Raw genomic sequence first — 20,003 nt, 5'->3', positions numbered from 1 at the left:
TTGTCAAGTGCATTTCTCCAGGATACCACTAGATCCGCCCTAGCCTAGATCTCATTCATCATTGCGCCCCATAGACCGAAATCTTGAGTTGCATCGGCTTGGATGGCATGGCAATCACCAGAATTCATCAAACCAACAATTGCATTCATCATAATTCATATCGTCACTGATATAGCACTATCTGACATACACCTCATTCTCAGAATGATCCACCTAAAAAGCAATATCATGTATCCATTTTCTGTTTGTATTTATCGTTCTCGTTACAGTCATAATGACTATCTATTGCTTATTCTCAAATCTAGCTGCCATCGCACTGACACTACCCCTCGTACCATGACCGAACTGCACGTCATAAAATCAGCTTCACTTATCCTATATTCCATAGATCGAGAGACGAGATACACTCACGTTAGTCCTACTAGCTCTCTTTAATCCTGCTCCACCATCATTCGATCCCTGAGCAGAAGTGGGCGTACCAACAGCCGGAGAACTAGGTCTACTATGTTCTCGGCTCCTTGCCGAACCTGATCCGGTTGCACTTTCAGGTGGGTTCGTACTGGGAGATTCGGGTCTTTCGTCCGCGTAAGAGGTGACTATGGCTGATATACTAGGGGCTCCACCGGTGTGAGAGGGGACTCTCCCTCCTGCAGGTCGAGGACCTCTCGCTCCTGTGACCAACCAATCATCAGCTTTCACTCTAAAACAGATGGAGTCGTGAAATCACAGCTCCACGAGAAGCACTTACCTCTCGGTCCTCTCAGTCTAGATGCTTCACCCGACGTAGCTCTCTTCAATCCCCCCGAACCAGATCCACCTCCGATCACCCCATCCTCAGTAGCTATATCTTTAACGGCAGGTGGAGTGGGTACTCTGTCCTCGGCAGTAGCTGAAGTGGGTGGTACGAAAGACTCCGTTGGGGTGGACGATCGAGTATCCGAATTTTGAGGTTGATAGGAGGCAGTGGAGGGAGGTACGAAACCTTCAGTGGGTGTTGTGGGTCGTGAATCAGACTCAGGTTCCTTGAACATTGGTGGTCGATCTTCATCTTTCTCTTGTATAGCAGGAGGGATTACGGGTGATTCAGGTGCAGGTAAGGGAGAGACGACTCGCACACTCTGCTCTTTCTCTTTACCTTTTTCAGCGCTGGTGAAGTTTCGACTATCATTCTTGAGGTCTTCCAAAGGTGGACCGAAGCCCAGTGCAGAACCAAGATGAGGCGGTGCCTCGTTCTTACCTATCGGGCTGGGTGATGCAGCTCTTTGAGGGTGTTGAAGGGAATGTTGTATTTCTAAGAGATGCTGAGGATCTTTCTCGCCGCTCAGAGAAGATCTTGAGATCCTTTGGTCTACTAATGCTGTTCTCTTGCGTACAGGCATGATTCGATCAGCCTCTTTTTTCTTCTTCTCTATCAAAGAGGGGAACAAGGCGGAGTAGTGGTTGATGAGATCGGCAAGGAATAGTGATGGAGTTCGATCGCCAATGGTCAAGTCGTTTTCGTATTGAGGTCTCAGAACGGCTAGTAACAACATCAGCCGAGCCGAAAGCTTTCACGTCAGAGAGCTGATAAAATAGCTCACTTCTTCCCACTGATAAGGCAAGTTTGGTTACGTATACTTCATTTGATTCGGCGCTCTTGGTATTGTCAACCAGACTATGTCATGTAATCCAACTGATCAGCTCTAATTACTGATAGATAACGAGCACCACATGATACTAGACTCACTCCCTGAAATGCTTGATCACCGCGTCCAGCACATACAGCTGCGATCCAGGTAATCGACCAAGTACAGAAGATACAGCACTAGTCATATCTCGCTCCTGATCCGCTCCGACTGTATTGAGGTCATACAATGAGCTGATGCGATTCGATCAATATATCAGCTGACTTACTAGCAGGATAAACAGCTTTCGCATCTTCCCAACCTTCCCATCCTAACACAGGTGGATTAAGCTCCAACAAGTAAAGTTTGACAGCACCAGCTGCGATGGGCAAGTTGAATTTCTTGATTATAGTAATGAGATCTTCAAGAGGGATTTGAGGGTCGTTGATAGCATTTCTAAGCATGTGGGTTTCGTTAAGTGGTACTTCGTAAATCCATGATCTTCGTCGTTCTAGGAATGTGGTGATGATCAGCATCAAGTAGATAAGCAGAGATATGGTAAACTCACCATCGTCAGGTACACCTTCGTACATCTCCGTCAAAGCTTTCAACAAAGCTTCTAAAGCCTCAGGTATCGCACCTTTGGGTCTAGGAGGGGCAGAAACAAGTGATTTCCATCCGTGTTCGCCCGACCACCTTCGCAGGTCGATACCAAAGTTGACATCGGGGATGTCTGTTTCAAGCGATTCGTAGATGTGTGGGTGGGGTCGCTAAGAACATTGCAAAATATTCAGCAAAAGCACGATATAATGCTACTTTCGTTCGACGTACGAAAGGTCCAGTTCGATTACCTTCGATCAGAGCTTTGATGCTATCAGATCATTTGTCAGTCGCTGCTTTCTCTAATATCGCATCGACAACTTACTCTGCTTCAGGATTGAACGCTTCGACACCTAACGATGTACCCTGTTGCAATTCCTTCAATTTCTGAGGTAACTTAGCCAAAGCTTCGTCATAATGCTTCAAAACTGACCATGACAAAGTGGGATATGTAAGCTTGTTTTCTGTTGTGGCTTCAGCTTATCAAACAGCTTACCTGTCTTCACAGCCAACAATCTCTCTCTTTCCCATCTTTCCCATAATCTCAATCCCCTCTCTATAGATTCTTCCATCTCCAACCTTCTCTCTTCAGCGGTTCTTATACCTTCTTTATACGCATCTTCAGCTTTGTTAGCCTCCTTTCTCAATCTGACATGTTGAGGTTCATCCGAGTTACCAAGAGAAGCGGGTAAATAAGATTTGAGCAAACTTGGCAGGGCGTTGGTAGCAGTCGAAGGTGAGAGGGGAGTGTTGATACCGATGGAAGCTAAAGCTTCATTGGCTTGATTGATCGATATTCCACCTGGTAGATGAGATTGTCCAGATTGCTGTTGTTGAGTTTTCAACACGAAATAAGTATCTTCGGAAGAATCGAATCCTCTTCCTACACCTATCCTTGAGAAGTGACCCAGTTTGTATAATTCACTTGAAGCTTCTACACATCTTTCCCAATCACCTCCGAAACCTTCGACATTCTCTTTCAACCATTCTACAATTTCTTCACCCGAAAATGTTTTTTCGTACGTGCCTAAGATGGTACTTCTCTGTCTGGATGCTAAAGCCGCATTTGATCTGTTAGATTGAGAGAAAGGGGCGTCGGAGTATGGTGCGAGGGTTGTCAACAAGTAGGCATCAAATCGCTGTAAGAGGCCTTTCAGTGCTTGGGGGGTCAGAGATAAGCCTGATAATAGGATTGGTTCTTCCCTGGCGTTGGTGGAGGTGGAAGGTGAAAATGGACCAGCTTTAGATGGAACTGGTGGCCCACCGGAAGAAGAATGGATAAATGGTTTGCCATCCGGATCGGTCGGGGGAACAAATCGTTCTTCTCTGGTTGGACTGGTTGGGCTAGCGATCCCACCGGGACTGCTGATGACGGGTCGTAAAGGACTGGGAGGGGGTGGCAGTTCCTTTCCATCGATCGAAAGGACAGGTCGGTGTCTAGAGGGACTGGATTGTATTCCTGGAGGTGAGCTTTGGACTGAAGCTGCTCGCAACTTCTCTGAAATTCGGTCAGCTACTGTTCCTGCTCGACGGAGGTTGGTGCTTGGGCTTCTATGGTGAACTTTGGGTGAAGAGGTGTAGTTGTCTGGCGGAGGGGAACGAGCTGTTGCTGGGGCAAATTTGGCACTGAGATCGGACATGATGGAATCAGCTGCCTGATTCTCCAAGGTCTCGAACGGTCAAGCTCACTCGTCCTCGCTATCATCGGCAGCACGGGATTTGTTCACGTATGTCTGGTGAAGCTGTGACGGAAATTTTGTAAGCTTCGCCGATTCAACCGAGACGAGAGATATAGAACCCCTCACCTGACCCAACTTGCCATTCTCCTTCTCCCAGACCCCTACTACACCACCTTTTCCCAGCATATCCGTCCTAGCCTCCTTCACCCTCACTTCATGACGTTCTTTCCAATTCCTGAACCCACTCAACACCCTTTGATCTAGTTCTTGTGCAAGTGCGCGATGGGCTTCTCCTCGGGCTGACGAGGCTCCTCGGAGGGATAGGAGTGTATGCTGGAGCGAGGAAGAAGATTCAGCCGAGACGTTGGGAAGAGGTGGATTGAGGAGGGATTGGGAGAGGATAAGGTGGGATTTGATTTGGGACTTTACACATTATCATTATCAGCTTACCATACCATGCAACCTTGAAGGGCAGAGACGATGTAGATGTGTATGTGAAAAAAAAAGAGTGGGAGGGATGAACATACATCGATGAATGCTTCTACATCATCATCCTCCAGACATCCTTGTTCCAATGCTCTGAATAGTTTCTCCAGACCTGATCTGTAGTCTGGTGACCAGAAGGAATTGTAGAATGAAGGAGGGAGAGTGACGGGTGCCATGATGGCGATGATGTTGGAGTTATGGTGGTGTCACTGCTTGCTGCTATCACAAGTATGAGTATGCCCAAAGTATAGCTGAATGGATGGTGATGTTGCAAGTATGGGTGTTGTGCGGTATTGTTATGATGACGGTGGATATAGTCGCGTTGATTGACGAGGGGGTTCGAGCGGGGTAACAGCACTCCATCCCTGAATCACAAATTAACGATGACGGCACAGCATCTGCTCGTTTCCTATCGGTTTCTAATCATGTTTCAGCTTGATTAGGATCTCATCCTAATCGCTTTGTAATAGAGATCAGTCTTCTTTTTCAATCCTCGGTTTCTGGATACAAATAATGCATAAACCACCATCTATCTCTGTAGTCTACGTCGCATTCCCATACCTATACCATTTCGCTCTACATTCCACCGCTTCCTTCCTAACAGTCCTCAAGGGATCATCCAACGTTCTGCCTAATTCTTTAATCACTCTTGATTTATGTTTATGCAGAGTTTCGAATCGAATCATATCGGGGAAGAGGGATAAACAAGATAATGCTATACTCCTCACTTTCTGCTCAAATACAATGTACAAATTATCGATCATTAGCAACATGTTTCTTTTCTTATACTGTACTTTGAATAAAGTAATTTTGTCCACTTACTCCTGAAGTAGGCACACCCTCCTGCCTTACCGCACTCTTCAATAAAGCATCTACCATCACCTCCGCATGGGTATGTATAGCCTTATCTACTTCTTTCGAATCACTTGCAGTTTCAAGTATTGACGTTAGGGTGGTGATGGCGTTCACCCGTTGATGGGGATCAGGAAGGGACAAGGAACGTAAGATCAGTGGTAAGATCTAATGGCAAAATCCATGAATTAGCTGAGGTTAGCAATAATCAAACGAAACAAGACAGCGAATTCAACCCACAGTATTCAAGTCTGCTAGACACAACGAAGCTGGAACAAGAGGTAGGAGACTCGCAAAAGCTACTAGATACACCAGTCGTCCTGTACCTGACACCAGGAGAACAATTGTCAGCTAGATATGGCAAAGCTCACAATAGAAGAAACTGACCAGTGGCCTCTTTGTCACCTTCGATTAGTTTGGGCAGAACGAGATTCCACATCTTCTGAGCGTACAACAGCTATTACAGAAAGTGCTCATCAGCTTTACTTCCCATATCGCTGAGTTCAGGTACGAAGACTAACCTTGGCAGTCAAATGACCATTACCCTTTCCTTGAGCCAAAATACCAAATCCAGCAGCAGCAAATGGCACAAACTCAGGATCCAGGTTCGACAAACTCAGTATATCTATTACGCGTTCTACAGCCGTATATGAAAGGGGTGATCGAAGGAATGATAGAGCTTTGATTATCTATTTACCGAGTCAGCTGAATATCGCTATGATCGTCTATATCGAAGCAGCTCACATATGAGTACACTGATAAACCTCTACGCCTTATTTCGAGATCTTTCGAAGTATCCTGAATGTCAACTGACCAGACGCTGTCCAGTATAGTCTCGAGAGATTCCTTCAACACTATCAACATCAATTATGTCAGCTGATGCTGGATTTGTATGCGAACCTTGACCCTCCACTAACCATTCTCTCGTTTGTTGACAAAAGCACATATCAGATCCAAACTCCATTTCACCTGCCACCCATCCCTAGCTACATTTATCGTCCAATGTATCTTCGAGCCCAAGAACGTCTCTGGGGAAGAGAACGGTAAAGCGGCCTTTGATGTACTAAAACATTAGCTAGAGCTCTCCCATGAATCAGTTGTAGCCAACTTACATCCCCTTTCAATCCCTGTATCGTAGCAGCATACAATGCCATCAGATCCTGCTCAGCAGATGGAGCTCCGTTCTATTTTTTACTCAGTCATCAGTCCTGCACAAACGAAATAAACGTCATTTAGTGACTAGAACTCACTCGTAATGGTGATCCCCCTAGTCCAATTTGGGATTTATTATGTACAACACCCGTCCAATCTCCTTTTTCGAATGCTTGATAAATCGCTGAAAACCATTGTGATTGTTTTCTGTATCAATCCAGTGAAAATTTACAGATCAGCTGAGGGACTCCCTAGAAATCTTCAGCTGAGCTCACTCTGTGTTCAATACCCAAACGAGACTTTCCACCAATCTCGCCACAATTCCAATCAACCTTCTATCCCTGAACAAAGCCTTATCATCCCTTGAAGTCGAAGCACCAACGATCAAAGTGAAGAGACGAGGTACGATCTGATCGAAGTACCTAATTAGATCTTGATGTTTCTCCTTAATCTTCTTATCTACCACCCGCTGTAAGGTATTCAATAAATCCCAACTATAGGCAATATTACATTCCCTCAAATCGAATTCGGATTCGGCCTCGTCCATGGTTTCATCTAATTCATTCGATGTTGAAGAAGAAGAAGTGGATATTAAATCCAACTTCGTCGTTATCCTTATGACCAAAGTTTGGAATAATGCCGGTGCGACGCATAATTCATTAAGAGATGATAAGATAGATCGATATTTCTCTCTGTGCAGATGATCTGATGCAGGTGGTGCCGAATCAGGTAAGTTGTGGAATAGTAGTGGTAATGTGAGGGACTCGATTATTGTCGGGTGATGTACTGAGATAGTAGTGAGAGATTTGATGATTTCGGGTCTAAGCAAAGATCAAGATTTGTCAGCCCAAAACTCTCTACTGCCATGCTAAAACTAATTTGGGACAGTCCAACAGCGAAACTGCAGGCTTTCAAATGAGGGCTGGAATTGGACAAAGCTCACCTTATCTCCGGATCTTCGTCATTTACCAAAACATCATCCAAACCTCTAACGACATTTTCCACATCATCTCTTTCCCAGAATCCAGGTATCTGCACACAAGCCGTACAGCCCTTTATCGCTGGGCTCTTCAATCCCTCAGTTCGTAATCCTTCTCTTAATACATCTAGTATACCAGTATGATATGGATCCAGCGATTTCTCTTCCTCCTGTTTCCTTTGGGAAGTAGGTGAAGTGTAGACAGATTGGACAGCCACGAGAAGTGACGAGATGGTGGAGAGGATAGGTGATCGATGAGATGGAACAGAAGGTGAATTGAATTGACGGAATAGTTGGGGAAGTGCTTGTGAAAGTGCGAATTTACCCGCTGAAGCTATCATTAAGAAAATCGGATAATTAGCTACATTAACGATCCACAAGGTTGGTACCGTTTAAACTAGCTTACGAGAAGCACGGAATATAGCTGCTAGAATTTTAGTCGCAGCTACGGCCTGGGTCTTGTCTGGTTCATTCAGTATTTCGAGACATTCTTTTATGATATCTTGAGCTAAGCCTGAAGGAGCATCGGATTCTGTGGGATATAACGTTCGTATGAGAGATTCTAACGCAGATAAAGCGGCTGCTTCGATGGACGTATCCGATGAGTACAATATCTGTAAAAAATTGTCAAGTCAGTATGTGGACAAAGACATAAGGCACAGGTGATATGGAAATTGCGACGCTCACCTCAGTCTTGATACCTTCCCATAATTCAGCACCTCGTTCCCTAACAGCATCAGCCCCATAAACAGGCAGACAAGTCGCTATAGATAATTGCAGATCTTTCTATATTCACACATCCATTACATATATCAGCTCAGTTGGGCAAATAGCGATATTTCATGAAAATAAGCGACTTACCATACTTGGTCCAGTAAGAGTAGCGAACTTCTCTAGGAACAGCGGTAAAGCCATCCTAGCGAAGTAAGGGGAAGAAGCCATACATTTCCTCAAAGCCAATTTGAGATCATCCGCAGTTATTCCATAAGGATCGTTAGGTGGTGGTCGGAATGTTATAGGGAAATAACAGAATGTGATATCGAAGAAGTCCTATATTACACATTAAATCAGCTTGACCCATTCATCAGTTCTTCGAGTAAGATAGCTGACCTCAATATGATCTTTGACATCGAATTCTAATAGTATTACTCTATCGATGGAGAATAGCAGCATAAGATTTCGAGGATCTTTTTCACCGTCTACCATCTTTGTATAGCTATTTATGAATGATGCGCCCATGGCCTTTAATGCTATGATGAATGAAAGATCAATGTCCATATATCGTACTGAGGAGGTTATTCTCGATATGAGGAGAGTGGCTTACCATTCCTATGAGTAGCCAGTAGACTATCGAATAACACATAAACCAGATGCCTCGTAGCTTGAACATAAGCTTTCATATTGACGTTCTCCACCACCCTATACATATCACACTGATCAGCTGACAGCAGGAACGCTATCGTGAGAGCAGCTGGATACTTACCCTTTGTACACTTCTACTGCAGCATCATCATCGAATGTTGATAATTTCGACAAGACAGTCAAGCCGCCTAGAGCCGGTGGGAGTGAATCGAAATCGTCGAGTTTGGAAAGGTAGAAGTTTGTAAGTGTTTGAGCTGGGAGGTGCATAAGGACAAGAGTTAGATCACCTTCGGACACCAAGGGGCATCAAGTGAATTTGACAAGACGAGATAGGACGGCTTACTAGCTTGTCGATTTATCTTAGTTGGATTAACAGCTTTCAGCGTGTTTGACAAAAAGGTCAAGCCTTTACATGAAACATCAGCTACGTTCCCCTCCTGAGCAGCTGCTAGTTGCTACTGAGTATTGAACACTCACCTTTTAGCCTTACTTCATCCTCTGTCGAGGTCAAATACTCTCCAAGAGCTTTCACTACCTCCAATAATCCTACTGTACCATTGTTCACAGCTGCAGGGAAGAGTTATCAGCTTAGACACTTAAATTAGAGAAGGGTGAAGCTGAGAATGACATACCTTCTACAAGCTCCTGAGGCGGATTGAGCTCCGAGGTTGATATTTGCGTTCGAACAATTCGAGGAACGTCCATGATGTCAGAGGAGAGCGATGTGACTGATCGGACTCGAGCTCAAAAGTGATCTTGGTATAATCCGTGTGTTGAGGTTTGAGACTGATCCCTTTCAGTCTGCCTAAATACCTTGGGTTGTGTAGCAGAAGCTAGATAAGGTCGATGCTCTTGTGCTATCGGAATAGAACAACCTGAAGGATGATATGATTGCTCATAACATACTATCCAACTTTTCTTGTGATCGATTAGCTACCAACTTCCTTTCGGCGATCGCCGTTTATCCCTGTGCACGGTCACCCTTTGCTCGTTCGTCATCCGTCATCACTGCTCTGTGAACAAACATATACTTATACCTATACATATATATACCCACAATCAACCTCGACATATCAGACGGCCCACGCCCAAAGCCACCCGAAATGTTCGAAAGAACACTTCAAGATCTCATCCGAGGTCTGCGGGCCCACAAAGCGTCGTCCAAGGCTCAGGAAGATGCGTTCATCGCCGAGGCAATGGTAGAGATTCGAGAGGAGCTGAGAGGGAAAGATATGGCTCTGAAGGCTGAGGGTGTATTGAAGATTTGTTATGTCAGTGTAAAACCCCTCGTCCTGTGCATACTCCTCAGCTGTGATAGCTGATTGCCTTTGATTATTTTCTATTTGGTTCGTGCAGCTCATGATGTTATATCCTATACCTGCACCTCCGGAATTTGCGTTTCATGTGGTGGAAGTGATGAGTTCGCCTAGGTATCACCTAAAACGTGAGCTGATTGCTCAAGCGATAGGAATAGCACCTCGAGCTCATGTTCCTCTTTGATGTAGAAATCGGTTATCTAGCTGCTCCTATGGCTTTTTCAGGTGATACAGAGGAAGTGGTATTGACGGTCAATGGTATAAAGAAGGTAAGTTATCCTTTTCGAATCCATCATATCACCCCAGTCCCGTCTGATGTACTACAGCCGTATACCATATGACTATCTTCGGGGTCTTGCTGTATACATTGACTTATACTGATATGAATGTTTAGGACCTAATGTCACCTCACGTTCCCCTTCCTCCACTACCTCTAACAGCTCTCCCCCACTTACTATCCCTCTCTCCCTCCCTATCGACAGCCCTTCATCCAGACCTACTACATCTCCTAACCCACTCTTCTCCGCGTATACGTAAGAGAGCGGTATTATGCCTCTTACCGTGTTGGGAAGCGTTCCCTGAAGGTTTGAGAGAAGGGTTTCCAAGGTTAAGAGAGAGATTACAAGATTCCGACCAAGGTGTGGTAGGTGCTACAGTAGGGGTAGTAATGGAACTGGCAAGGAGGCAAGGCGGGAAGAATTATCTGCCATTGGCTCCTGAATTGTTTGGGATTTTGACGGGTAGTACGAACAATTGGATGTTGATAAAAGTCGTTAAATTGGTATGTCACATCCACTCACGTCTCTCAGGCTAGGAATATCAACAGCTCGACCTTTCATATCACTGGGCCATTAAGCTGATTCTGGTTTCTGGAATATCCAGTTCGCCATCCTTACACCCCTCGAACCTAGACTGGTCCGTAAATTGTTACCGCCAATAACATCGCTTATCTCGTCGACATCGGCAATCTCGTTATTATACGAGTGTGTGCGAACATGTATAGTAGGAGGAATGTTGGATCCAGATAGAGCTGAGGGTGAAGCTTTGGCTAGAGTGTGTGTTGAGAAGCTAGGTGGTTATTTAAGAGATGAAGGTGGTGATCAAAACTGTGAGTTATTTTTGATGTCATCATGTTTCATATGGGATCCGACTGACAGTCCGCTGAGCATCTAGTACGATACATCGCGTTACTGGCTATGGTCAAGATCATACCTACTCATCCATCTATGGTTGCAGAATATCAAGATGAAATAATGGAGAGTCTAGATGATCCTGATGTATCTATACGTATGAGAGCTTTGGAACTGGTCACGTCTATGGTGAGTCGCTGGACTGACGCTGTAGCATGAACCAAAGAGCGGGATTTACGTTAGCTGACACGAGGTAATAGGTTGATAGGGATAATCTGCAGACCATAGCAGATCAACTTCTATCCCATCTTGCCCCTCCGGAAAGTAATACTTCAACGTTACCCTCTGCGGTAGCATCTTTAACAGCGATTGCCAATCAACTTTCACCCACTGCATCCAAAGATCCAGCAACCACCTCAACTTCAGTGTCACTTTCTCCAGCATACCGACTCCTTCTGACGCAGAAACTGTTGTCAATCGTATCGTACGATACGTACGTGAACGTTACGGATTTTGAATGGGTGATATCCGTTCTGATAGATGTCGCGTACGTGAGTCACGTAGATGTTGGACAAGAGATCAAAAGGCTCGTATTGGATGTAGTGGGGAGGGTGAAGAGCGTTAGACAGTATGCTGTAGGTGTGCTAGAGAAAGTATTGGCAGACGAAGAATTCAGAGACAGAGGGAGGGATGGCACTGGTGAGGATGGACTGATCGAAGCTGCGATATGGGTTTGTGGGGAATATTCAAGGTGAGTTCAAGCGTTCTGTCCAACCGGAGAGGATACAGCTAATTTATGTGATCATAGTTATCTGTCATCGCCCTTAAGTGCAATCTCCTCGATACTATCTCCAACGCTCCATTTATCCTCTTCATGTCTCATTTCCCTCTCTCTCCACGCAGCAGCCAAGATATTCGGGCACTACGCTGCATCGACTTCCTCATCGTGGTCTTCCGACAAACACGAAGAGTGTAAAGCACTAGTCACATCAATCAAATCAGGATTGGAACCATTCTTATCTACAGGTGATATAGAAGTACAAGAAAGGGCCTTTGAATTCACTCAGTTGTTAAATTTCGTTCAAGCGGACCTAACCAATCACGTACCGCCTTCAAAAACCATATCATCGTCATCGCCTATAAGTGATATACCAGAAATAGAAGGTGGTTTTGCCGACTCTGATTTACCTAAAGATGGAAATCCACCATATCCCAAGTCGTTATTCTTGTTCGAACCGCTTTTCACGTCCCATGAGTTGAATGCAGTAGCGTACAAAGCTCAGGAAGCTGTACGTATACCGGAAGAACTGGATTTGGATTTGGAGATTGTACCTCAAGGTGGATTTGGTGATTTGTCAGATGAAGATGAAGAAAGCGAAGAGGAGAAGCCTGCGATTGATCTAGGTGAAGGTGGAGGAGAGGGAATGGAGGAGTTGAGGAGGGTTTTGAGAGAACAGGAGAAGAAAGGGAAAAGAAGAGAGGGGGAGACGAAAGAGGAGAGAGCTAAGGTGAGTTGAATTTCATTCATTAGCGTGAAATCATTGCCATCAATTATGGGAAGGTCCCATGGATGAGGAAGGGAAAGAAAAGAAAGCTGACACCTCAATGTGTCAACGTCTTAGCGTCGCGCGGCAAGAAAAGCAAAACATAAAGATGATCCTTATTACCTGTACGACAAGAATGAAGATGCTCAAGAAGATGATATAGATGAAATTCCAATTGTCAAACTGGATGATTCGGAATTGGCCCCACTAGATCCGACATCAATAAGTACGAAATCTAAGAGTAAGAATAGAAATAAAGAAAAGCAGAAGAAGGAGAAGGCACCTCCACCTGAATTTGATAGGACCGGTGAATTACCTGAAGGATCCACATCAACGAATATAGAACAGAACTCGAAGGAGGTGAACGATGATGCCGACAAGGCTGTAGATGGATTAGCAGGTATTGATCTTACTTCTCACACAAGTACCTCGAATAGAGGATCAAGTAGTAGGTTTGAAGAATACAAAGAAGCGGATGAGGATGAATCGAGGAAGAACGATGATCTACCTGCTACGCCTACTGCTGAGATCGAGGTTGTCAAAGTGAAGAGGAAGAAGAAGGGCGATAAGAAGAAGAAGTAGAAGGGTGTGGAAGCGTGATGGGTTCATACGGTCGTATAGTGCTGATCTCATGTGCTATGCAACATGTTGTATTGTATAGATCGTGTTGCAACAACAAGACGAGGTCTCGCCGAGTGGGGGAAAGTGGGGATTTGCAGGGGTCATTTCCGTTGGAAGGCAATTACGCGTTTACTTAAAACACACGTCAACCGATCGAAAACATGAGGTATATATCACCGTACAAGAACCTCTTCCCCCTCATTCGTTCTTTCAATCTCTCCTTATCATACATCCATTGACGCAGGTGGAATCAGTCAGCAAGAGGAAGAGATAGCAAATAGCAGGATGGACGCTTCCATCAGAGGTGAGAACCTCAAGTGTAAGTCTGTCTACCTTCATGCTCTGTCCAGACGAATCTCCTTCATCACCCGATGTTCCTCTTAAGAGCTCAAGCGATTTTCATAGTCTCCCGTATCAAGCTAACCTTTCAATGTCGTTAATTCTAGATTTCCTTCGTCTACTTCAGTGTGCAGCGAAATATGGAGATGATCTGAATATACATGCTTCGCACAGAGCTGTGAGTGTCCCAGCCAATTACAGCGATTCTCCTCTGTAATCCCTTCTTCCTTCTGCTCTCCACTACGACAGGACCCCTCCTTCCCTCGCTAGACATGTACCTGATGCAACATGCTACATCTAGTGGGAACTGTCAGTCACCAACTCCAACAAGTCCGCTTTTTGCCTATTCAAATTGGACAAGAAATTCTTCAATCGATGGTCAGCTAAAAGTAGGAAAGGTATAAAGTGCCAGTTGTTAGTCAAGGTAAGCTCTCTCTGCTCTCTAGCCCACATATAAATGGTTAGCTCATCTAGTCTTGCTGTACAGTCGGTATTGGCGGTATTAGGCAAAGCCGCCCAAATCAACACCATTACTCGGTTAGATCTGAGGATCATCGACCCTTCTAACGAACTACGTCCACTGCAACATCGTAAAGACAGAGAAAGAGATACGAGGAGCTCATCAATTCATCATGGTGATGGGGATGACGGGCATAGAAATGGCAATGCGAATCAAGATGATAGACACTTCGGTGATGAGGATGACTTTACGGATGATGAAGATGCTAGGATCAGTATTGAATCGAAATTGATCATTAGACTGGTATGTAAACATGGTGAGTTGACGATTTAACCCTAACGTGCCATATCAACTCACGTAAACATATCGCTACTTTGATACTGACTCAAGGAGGTGTTGAGATAGGTGTAACCAAGAAACATTCCCTTCATCTCGGTTCAACAGATTTCCTACGAGCAGACGTCGATCCCGATACGACCCCCTCCGGATTTGTCATTGCCACTCGAACCCTCCGAGACTGGTTGGAAAACTTCGCTTTGTCTACTGGTTCAAGCTACGGTGGGAATGCAAACGCCGGTGGGACAGATCAGTTGGGATGGATGTTCACTAAGAAAGAGATCAGGGTGAAATCATGGGAGGGATTAGGTGGAGGTGGTTTATGTACAGAAATCAAAGTTGATCCGGAAGAGTTCCAGGATTATGAAGTAGTGGGAGATAGGATCGACCTGACCCTACCCATGAAGGAATTTAGAGTGAGTTAGCTAGCTGGTTCTTATGAAGGGAAACGTTGGAGCTGATGTATCCTGTGGTTTAAGGCAACACTCATGTTGGCTGAACAACTATCAGCTACACTAAACGTATCCTTCTCCGAACCTGGACAACCTCTCACTTTAACAAGCTTAGACGAGGAATTTGGAGAGTTCTCGATCTTCTGCGCAATAGCTACCACATCTTGCGAGGTGTTTAAAGACGTTCGATCACCTTCAGTCGAAATAAAACGATCGAACAGTGATGCCCCACCTGGTCCACCACCACCTTCCCACGGCAGAAACCTCTCATCGAGCAGTAGCTCAAGTGGTAGAAAGAGGAAAGGGTCAGAAACTCCTAGTCAATTCAAAAAGAAATCAAGTTTGAATCTCACCGCTGCTCAGGAACCTATGAGTACAGTTTACTTAGCTCATTCAGCGGTTCAACGCAATACTAAAGCTCAGGATGATGGACAAATGGATATCGATCCACCCCTTAGTCAAAATGGTAATGCGGACCAAGAGGCTCTATTCTTACCTGGTGCATCGCAGGTACCTGGATCACCCGAACAACCTCCACGAAGTCAAGCTATAAGGATGAGTCAGGCGGAAATACTCGAACATGCTGGATTGGGCGATATGAACCTTGAAGAAGAGTTGGACTTGGCTGATCTGGACGATGAAAAGGAGATGGAAGAGGAATTTGCTAGGTCACAAATTCCGGTAGAAGAAGAACTAGTCAGACCATCTTCAGCACGTGATCATCCTAGTAGCAGTAATCATTCGCCTTCAAAAGATAAGAATAAAGGCAAGCAAGTACCTTCGCCACCCAAGGGGTCAAACAATACCTCCAATTCCGGGTCCGGTTCCGGCAACAAAAGTACCAAATCTCATCCTGCCTGGGTGACCGACTCGATCAGTGATAATACCACCTCGGACTCTGGGCTGGTATGGGATAGTACCATTGAAGATCCCTCGCCTCGATCTCCGCACAAACAGAATAGAAGCAGAAGCAGGATATCGACGTCGTCTCCACAGAAAGGACGATCACCCCAAAAGGGCTCTTCAAGTCCTACAAAAACTTCAGGGAATGGGAAAGATGGTCAATCTAAATCGAAAGGTAGTACGGATCCATTGACGGATGGGGATGAAGAGATGGGTCAACCTACTCAAGTGAAACAGGGGTCTAGTAAAGTGAGTCAAAGACTTTTCAGAATATGAGGGTGGTATGTGATTGCTGACTTGTGGACGTCAATAGTTCACAATGTTATTCGATGACTAGTCTGTACAGTAATTGATCTTCATCATCCTCATCCTGCTGTTCGACTATTCGTGGCACCTGCCATGCTGTACTGCTTCATATCTGTATGTTATCCTTCACGTTTCATCGCTATCGTTTTATGTTGTCAGTTGTATGTTTCATGTAAACTTATACAGAGCTGTGTATGTAAGTGTATTCATGCATTGATGAGATAAATACTGTATAATCTTCTGTTTCCGCCTATATATGTTTGAGTGGATCTCTGTCAACTATATGAACTTTGAACACTACATCTGACTGGAACGGGTATCAGTCGTAAGCCACGTATCAGACTTGACATCTTTGCTCAACACTTTAATCCCGTCAATCCAAGTACAGATAGCCGCATCTTCTCCCTCGCCGACTTCAGGGATGGGAGAAACGGACTTGATGGCTTTGTTGCCTGAATTCTCTGATCTTGAGCTTTGTAAACTGAGAAGTGAGTTGAGGTACTCTGATCCTTTACTTGCTAACAATTCTACAAATCAAGTAAAGTACAGTAAGCAGAGTCACATCATAATTTACTATTGTATGATACCATACGAAAGAAGAAAACTTACGATCGACAGTATGATTATCATCCCATATCTTCTCAGGTTCAGCCGCAACGGTCAATACCTTTTCCGCATACATGTTGTAGGCATTCTGGACACTTTCGTCAGAAGATGCAATGAGGTTTGTTTGTCTGACACTTTCGATAGCTTGTCGAAGACATGAGGTGATGGAAGCTTTAGATTTGTGTGCTGAGCTAGTATAAGATGATTTGAAACAAATGGAAATTTCACTTTGAACTTGAGCTGAGATCCGCCATACCATACAGTATAGTATGTCATGGGATGAAAAGTACAATAGTTGACCTTGTTAGCGAATTTCAATATATAAACCATGCGGTAAGAGTCGAGTGTAGCTATCGTGACCAATGGGATTGGATGGATACACAGACACTCACAAACATGACCACAAATTGCAGCTCTCACTTCAGCTTGTTCTCCCATCTTGATATTCGATTGGTACTGTACTTTGATGATCGAATAGATAAATATCCTACAAGATATTGTGTTAATGCTATCCAGCAACCACGAGGGGGTTCAGGCTACTATGGCTGATTTTACTTGCTATGAATGTGTGAGAGTGTTGCAATCGCAAGATAAGAGGAGATTCCAAGACGAAGTTTGGCTTTGGACCATTTTCAATTCGTAAGATATCGGACTTGGAGCTAATGCTACAGTAGAAAGGCTTCTTGAGAACCTGGAGGTCTTCTTCAAAGGGTGATGTTTTGGGTTCTACGTTCTAACAAAAAGTGGTTAGTCGAATATGGGGATACGGTTCTCGCACGACCTACGTACATTGGTGAGCCAAGGACTGTCAAGGGGAGTGGAAGTCTCTATCTCGTCAAAGGATGAGGATACACAATGGATTGTCGTTGGGAGCATGTTCCAGCTTTTCTATCCGTAGGTTTGAGTAAGTCATCAAAATTATTTCAATGTGACTTCTCAGCACTGTGTGTTGTATCTTCGCCACTCTGCGGATCGATACATCCTTAAATACAGTAACAACAATTCTTTCGAGTATACTTCGACCGCTATTACGCCATACCAAAGTACTTCAACCATTTTCAAATGAGCGGCCTCAGCTCTCAAAGTCTGTGGGATACGCTCACCGGCCAAACAACTCCTTCCAACAGCCAGCCTGAGCTCCACCAAGAATGTTCCGCTCTAATCAATCTTTGAAAGAAGACTGAGACGAATTTCAGAGAAAGTTCAAAGCATCAGAAGATGAGGTTAGCAGTTTGAAAAGGAGTCTTGAAGGGGCTGAACGGAAATTGAGATTGACTAGAGGGTATCATGATCAATTGGAATTATATCAAGGGATTTTGGTCGATAAGCTCTCTGTAGATGTGGCTAAGTTGGATTCTCAATACTTCTTTGACACACAGGAATCCGCATCGAAATCTGGATCCGGGATATGTTTGTCTTCAAAAGAAAACGAGAACAACAAGCTGAGTGATCATCATAAGAGTGACATTCGCGGATTGGTCGATAATGAGATTCAATCTATCTACAATTCTGCTATAGATCATGCACTACCTGTCCAAATCTGTTTATGGGAAGGTACCAGATGTCCTCAGGTGGAAATCACATCTGAGGATTTTCCTGCCACCGAAGGAGAACGAAGGTACGAAATATCATTTGGGAACGATAATCCGGAGCTTGCTACGGATAAAGATTATGGATCAACTTTGTCTGAGATCGTCAAGAGGAGAACATTGACTTTCGTCAGTAGGATGTCAGAGGGTGCGATCAAGAGTCGTCTACAGAGATGATGACCGGAGTATTCTGAGATCTTGGCTTGCAGTATGTCAAGACTACTATAGTGGTCATCACTGTAGGATTCAGTGTGAAGATACTTGACCTCATTTTCCCCCTCTTGGTCAGGTGGCTCTACAGTGAGGAATCGCGATTTGTCGATTATTACCCACTTCCCATGCATCTTCGTTCATGTCCGCTCGGAAAATCATCTTGAATAACTTCATCTGTGCTGCATATCCGGTTATTCAAGGAAAGATGGGTATCATGTGCACTCCGTATCATCCGGTGTCGTACGAGAAGCCACAGCAGAAGCAATAAGGTTGGCACCGTCGTCGACGTTCTCAGTGCGCGCGAAGGATGAGGATGAGACGTTGAAACTACAGTAAACAGGGAAGGTGTACGTATATATATCTCGGTGCACTGCCTTCAACCATGCTTGACAGTACTGGACTCAGGAGTATGATCTTCAGACCTAATCCTATAGTGATAAGTTAAAAAGATGGAAAACCTAATCCGAGACAGTTTGATTGTACCTTTTTTCGATTCTCACGTGAAGATGAATCATTTCAGTGCGCAACAGGTATGGAATATTTTCGTTCGCAAATTGCCAATAATCTGGGTTCAAATGACCGAAAAATCTTCATTTATATTCTATGCCTCTTCACCTTCAAGAGCACTCAGAGCCTACAGGAGAGAGAGATCTTACTCTGTCTCCATGTAAGTCAACGACAACACCGGCATCAGTCCATCACCACCGGTCTGACTACAGTATTGAAGCGATGATGAACGGGGCGCTCCGAGCCCGTACGGGTACTGTAAGTGAGAAGACTGCGTACATGCGTACATTCGTACACTTCGATGACCGAGTATCAAACGATGACCTCTCGCACGTGTATGGCTTGAGGAACTGTTATGTACTGAGCGAGCGTCGTCCCTCAACACAGCGCCTACGAAAAGCGGTAACCTTCTCACCTGATAGTTTAGCCCCGGCGGTTTGATCGATCAATCCCCTGAGCGTCGATATACCCAACCGTCCGGGCGGATCATCATTTTATGAGTTTAAAGTTGGCATAAGCATATGTAAGCTTGTACTATATACACTTTGTCATAAGCCGAGAAAGAGAAAAACCGTACGTCATGGTCTTGTCATCTCCGTGCGACCGCGGGTTTCGATCTCCCTCTATCGCCACTCGGTCGTGCTGATGTACACGAGGGGGTCTCCCACCTCAGTATAGCACGACAGAGGGGACTAGTGTATAGTGTATACTTATCAGTCAGATGGAAATTTGAGGAATGGGAAGGACGATTGTACAAGTACAAGCTAAGAAAAAGATAACGACTGTGGTGTGATATGGGTATGAAACAAGGTACAATCAGCGTACCTGAATGTGTGTGTGTGTGTGTGTGTGTGTGTGTGTGATTCTGGAATGGTACTATAAATGATGATTTTAGGTTAATACACCTGTTATGCAGTAGTACGTACTACTGTATACAGGCTCGTACATTGGCACACCCCTACTCGTA

The 20,003-nt window shown here is 44.7% G+C and overlaps 5 protein-coding genes across 5 annotated transcripts; 2 read left to right on the top strand and 3 right to left on the bottom strand.

The window, feature by feature from the left end:
• Positions 1 to 282: 282 nt before the first annotated feature.
• Positions 283 to 4,545, bottom strand: V865_002164 (uncharacterized protein; the record flags this gene model as incomplete). Its single annotated transcript, XM_066225969.1, has 13 exons — positions 283 to 345; positions 412 to 671; positions 749 to 1,519; positions 1,581 to 1,654; positions 1,727 to 1,835; positions 1,894 to 2,115; positions 2,173 to 2,374; positions 2,436 to 2,475; positions 2,530 to 2,632; positions 2,701 to 3,830; positions 3,894 to 3,946; positions 4,010 to 4,306; positions 4,411 to 4,545. The coding sequence occupies 13 exons, from the start codon at positions 4,543 to 4,545 to the stop codon at positions 283 to 285; spliced, it is 3,459 nt and encodes a 1,152-aa protein (XP_066082066.1).
• Positions 4,546 to 4,911: 366 nt separating this feature from the next.
• On the bottom strand, positions 4,912 to 9,419 carry V865_002163 (uncharacterized protein; the record flags this gene model as incomplete). The annotated part of the gene is made up of 20 exons (XM_066225968.1): positions 4,912 to 5,100; positions 5,192 to 5,389; positions 5,462 to 5,547; positions 5,609 to 5,678; positions 5,743 to 5,910; positions 5,966 to 6,075; positions 6,139 to 6,274; positions 6,334 to 6,405; positions 6,472 to 6,580; positions 6,649 to 7,194; positions 7,317 to 7,686; positions 7,759 to 7,966; positions 8,040 to 8,138; positions 8,214 to 8,402; positions 8,463 to 8,602; positions 8,677 to 8,771; positions 8,836 to 8,968; positions 9,058 to 9,120; positions 9,192 to 9,281; positions 9,347 to 9,419. 20 exons carry the CDS (start codon positions 9,417 to 9,419, stop codon positions 4,912 to 4,914), a joined length of 3,144 nt encoding a protein of 1,047 aa, XP_066082065.1.
• A 398-nt stretch (positions 9,420 to 9,817) lies between these two features.
• V865_002162 (uncharacterized protein) lies at positions 9,818 to 13,286 on the top strand (the record flags this gene model as incomplete). Its single annotated transcript, XM_066225967.1, has 9 exons — positions 9,818 to 9,985; positions 10,071 to 10,158; positions 10,220 to 10,299; positions 10,425 to 10,811; positions 10,913 to 11,138; positions 11,204 to 11,349; positions 11,421 to 11,911; positions 11,969 to 12,668; positions 12,783 to 13,286. 9 exons carry the CDS (start codon positions 9,818 to 9,820, stop codon positions 13,284 to 13,286), a joined length of 2,790 nt encoding a protein of 929 aa, XP_066082064.1.
• Positions 13,287 to 13,610: 324 nt separating this feature from the next.
• On the top strand, positions 13,611 to 16,152 carry V865_002161 (uncharacterized protein; the record flags this gene model as incomplete). The annotated part of the gene is made up of 7 exons (XM_066225966.1): positions 13,611 to 13,644; positions 13,772 to 13,842; positions 13,966 to 14,088; positions 14,152 to 14,440; positions 14,530 to 14,876; positions 14,940 to 16,064; positions 16,129 to 16,152. The coding sequence occupies 7 exons, from the start codon at positions 13,611 to 13,613 to the stop codon at positions 16,150 to 16,152; spliced, it is 2,013 nt and encodes a 670-aa protein (XP_066082063.1).
• Positions 16,153 to 16,418: 266 nt separating this feature from the next.
• V865_002160 (uncharacterized protein) lies at positions 16,419 to 17,165 on the bottom strand (the record flags this gene model as incomplete). The annotated part of the gene is made up of 3 exons (XM_066225965.1): positions 16,419 to 16,648; positions 16,731 to 16,967; positions 17,120 to 17,165. The coding sequence occupies 3 exons, from the start codon at positions 17,163 to 17,165 to the stop codon at positions 16,419 to 16,421; spliced, it is 513 nt and encodes a 170-aa protein (XP_066082062.1).
• Positions 17,166 to 20,003: the final 2,838 nt, after the last annotated feature.

This window comes from Kwoniella europaea, chromosome 1, assembly GCF_036810445.1.
Source record: "Kwoniella europaea PYCC6329 chromosome 1, complete sequence".
NCBI lineage: Eukaryota > Fungi > Basidiomycota > Tremellomycetes > Tremellales > Cryptococcaceae > Kwoniella > Kwoniella europaea.
Note: the sequence above shows the minus strand (reverse complement) of the source record. Positions and strands in the feature narration are given on the sequence as shown.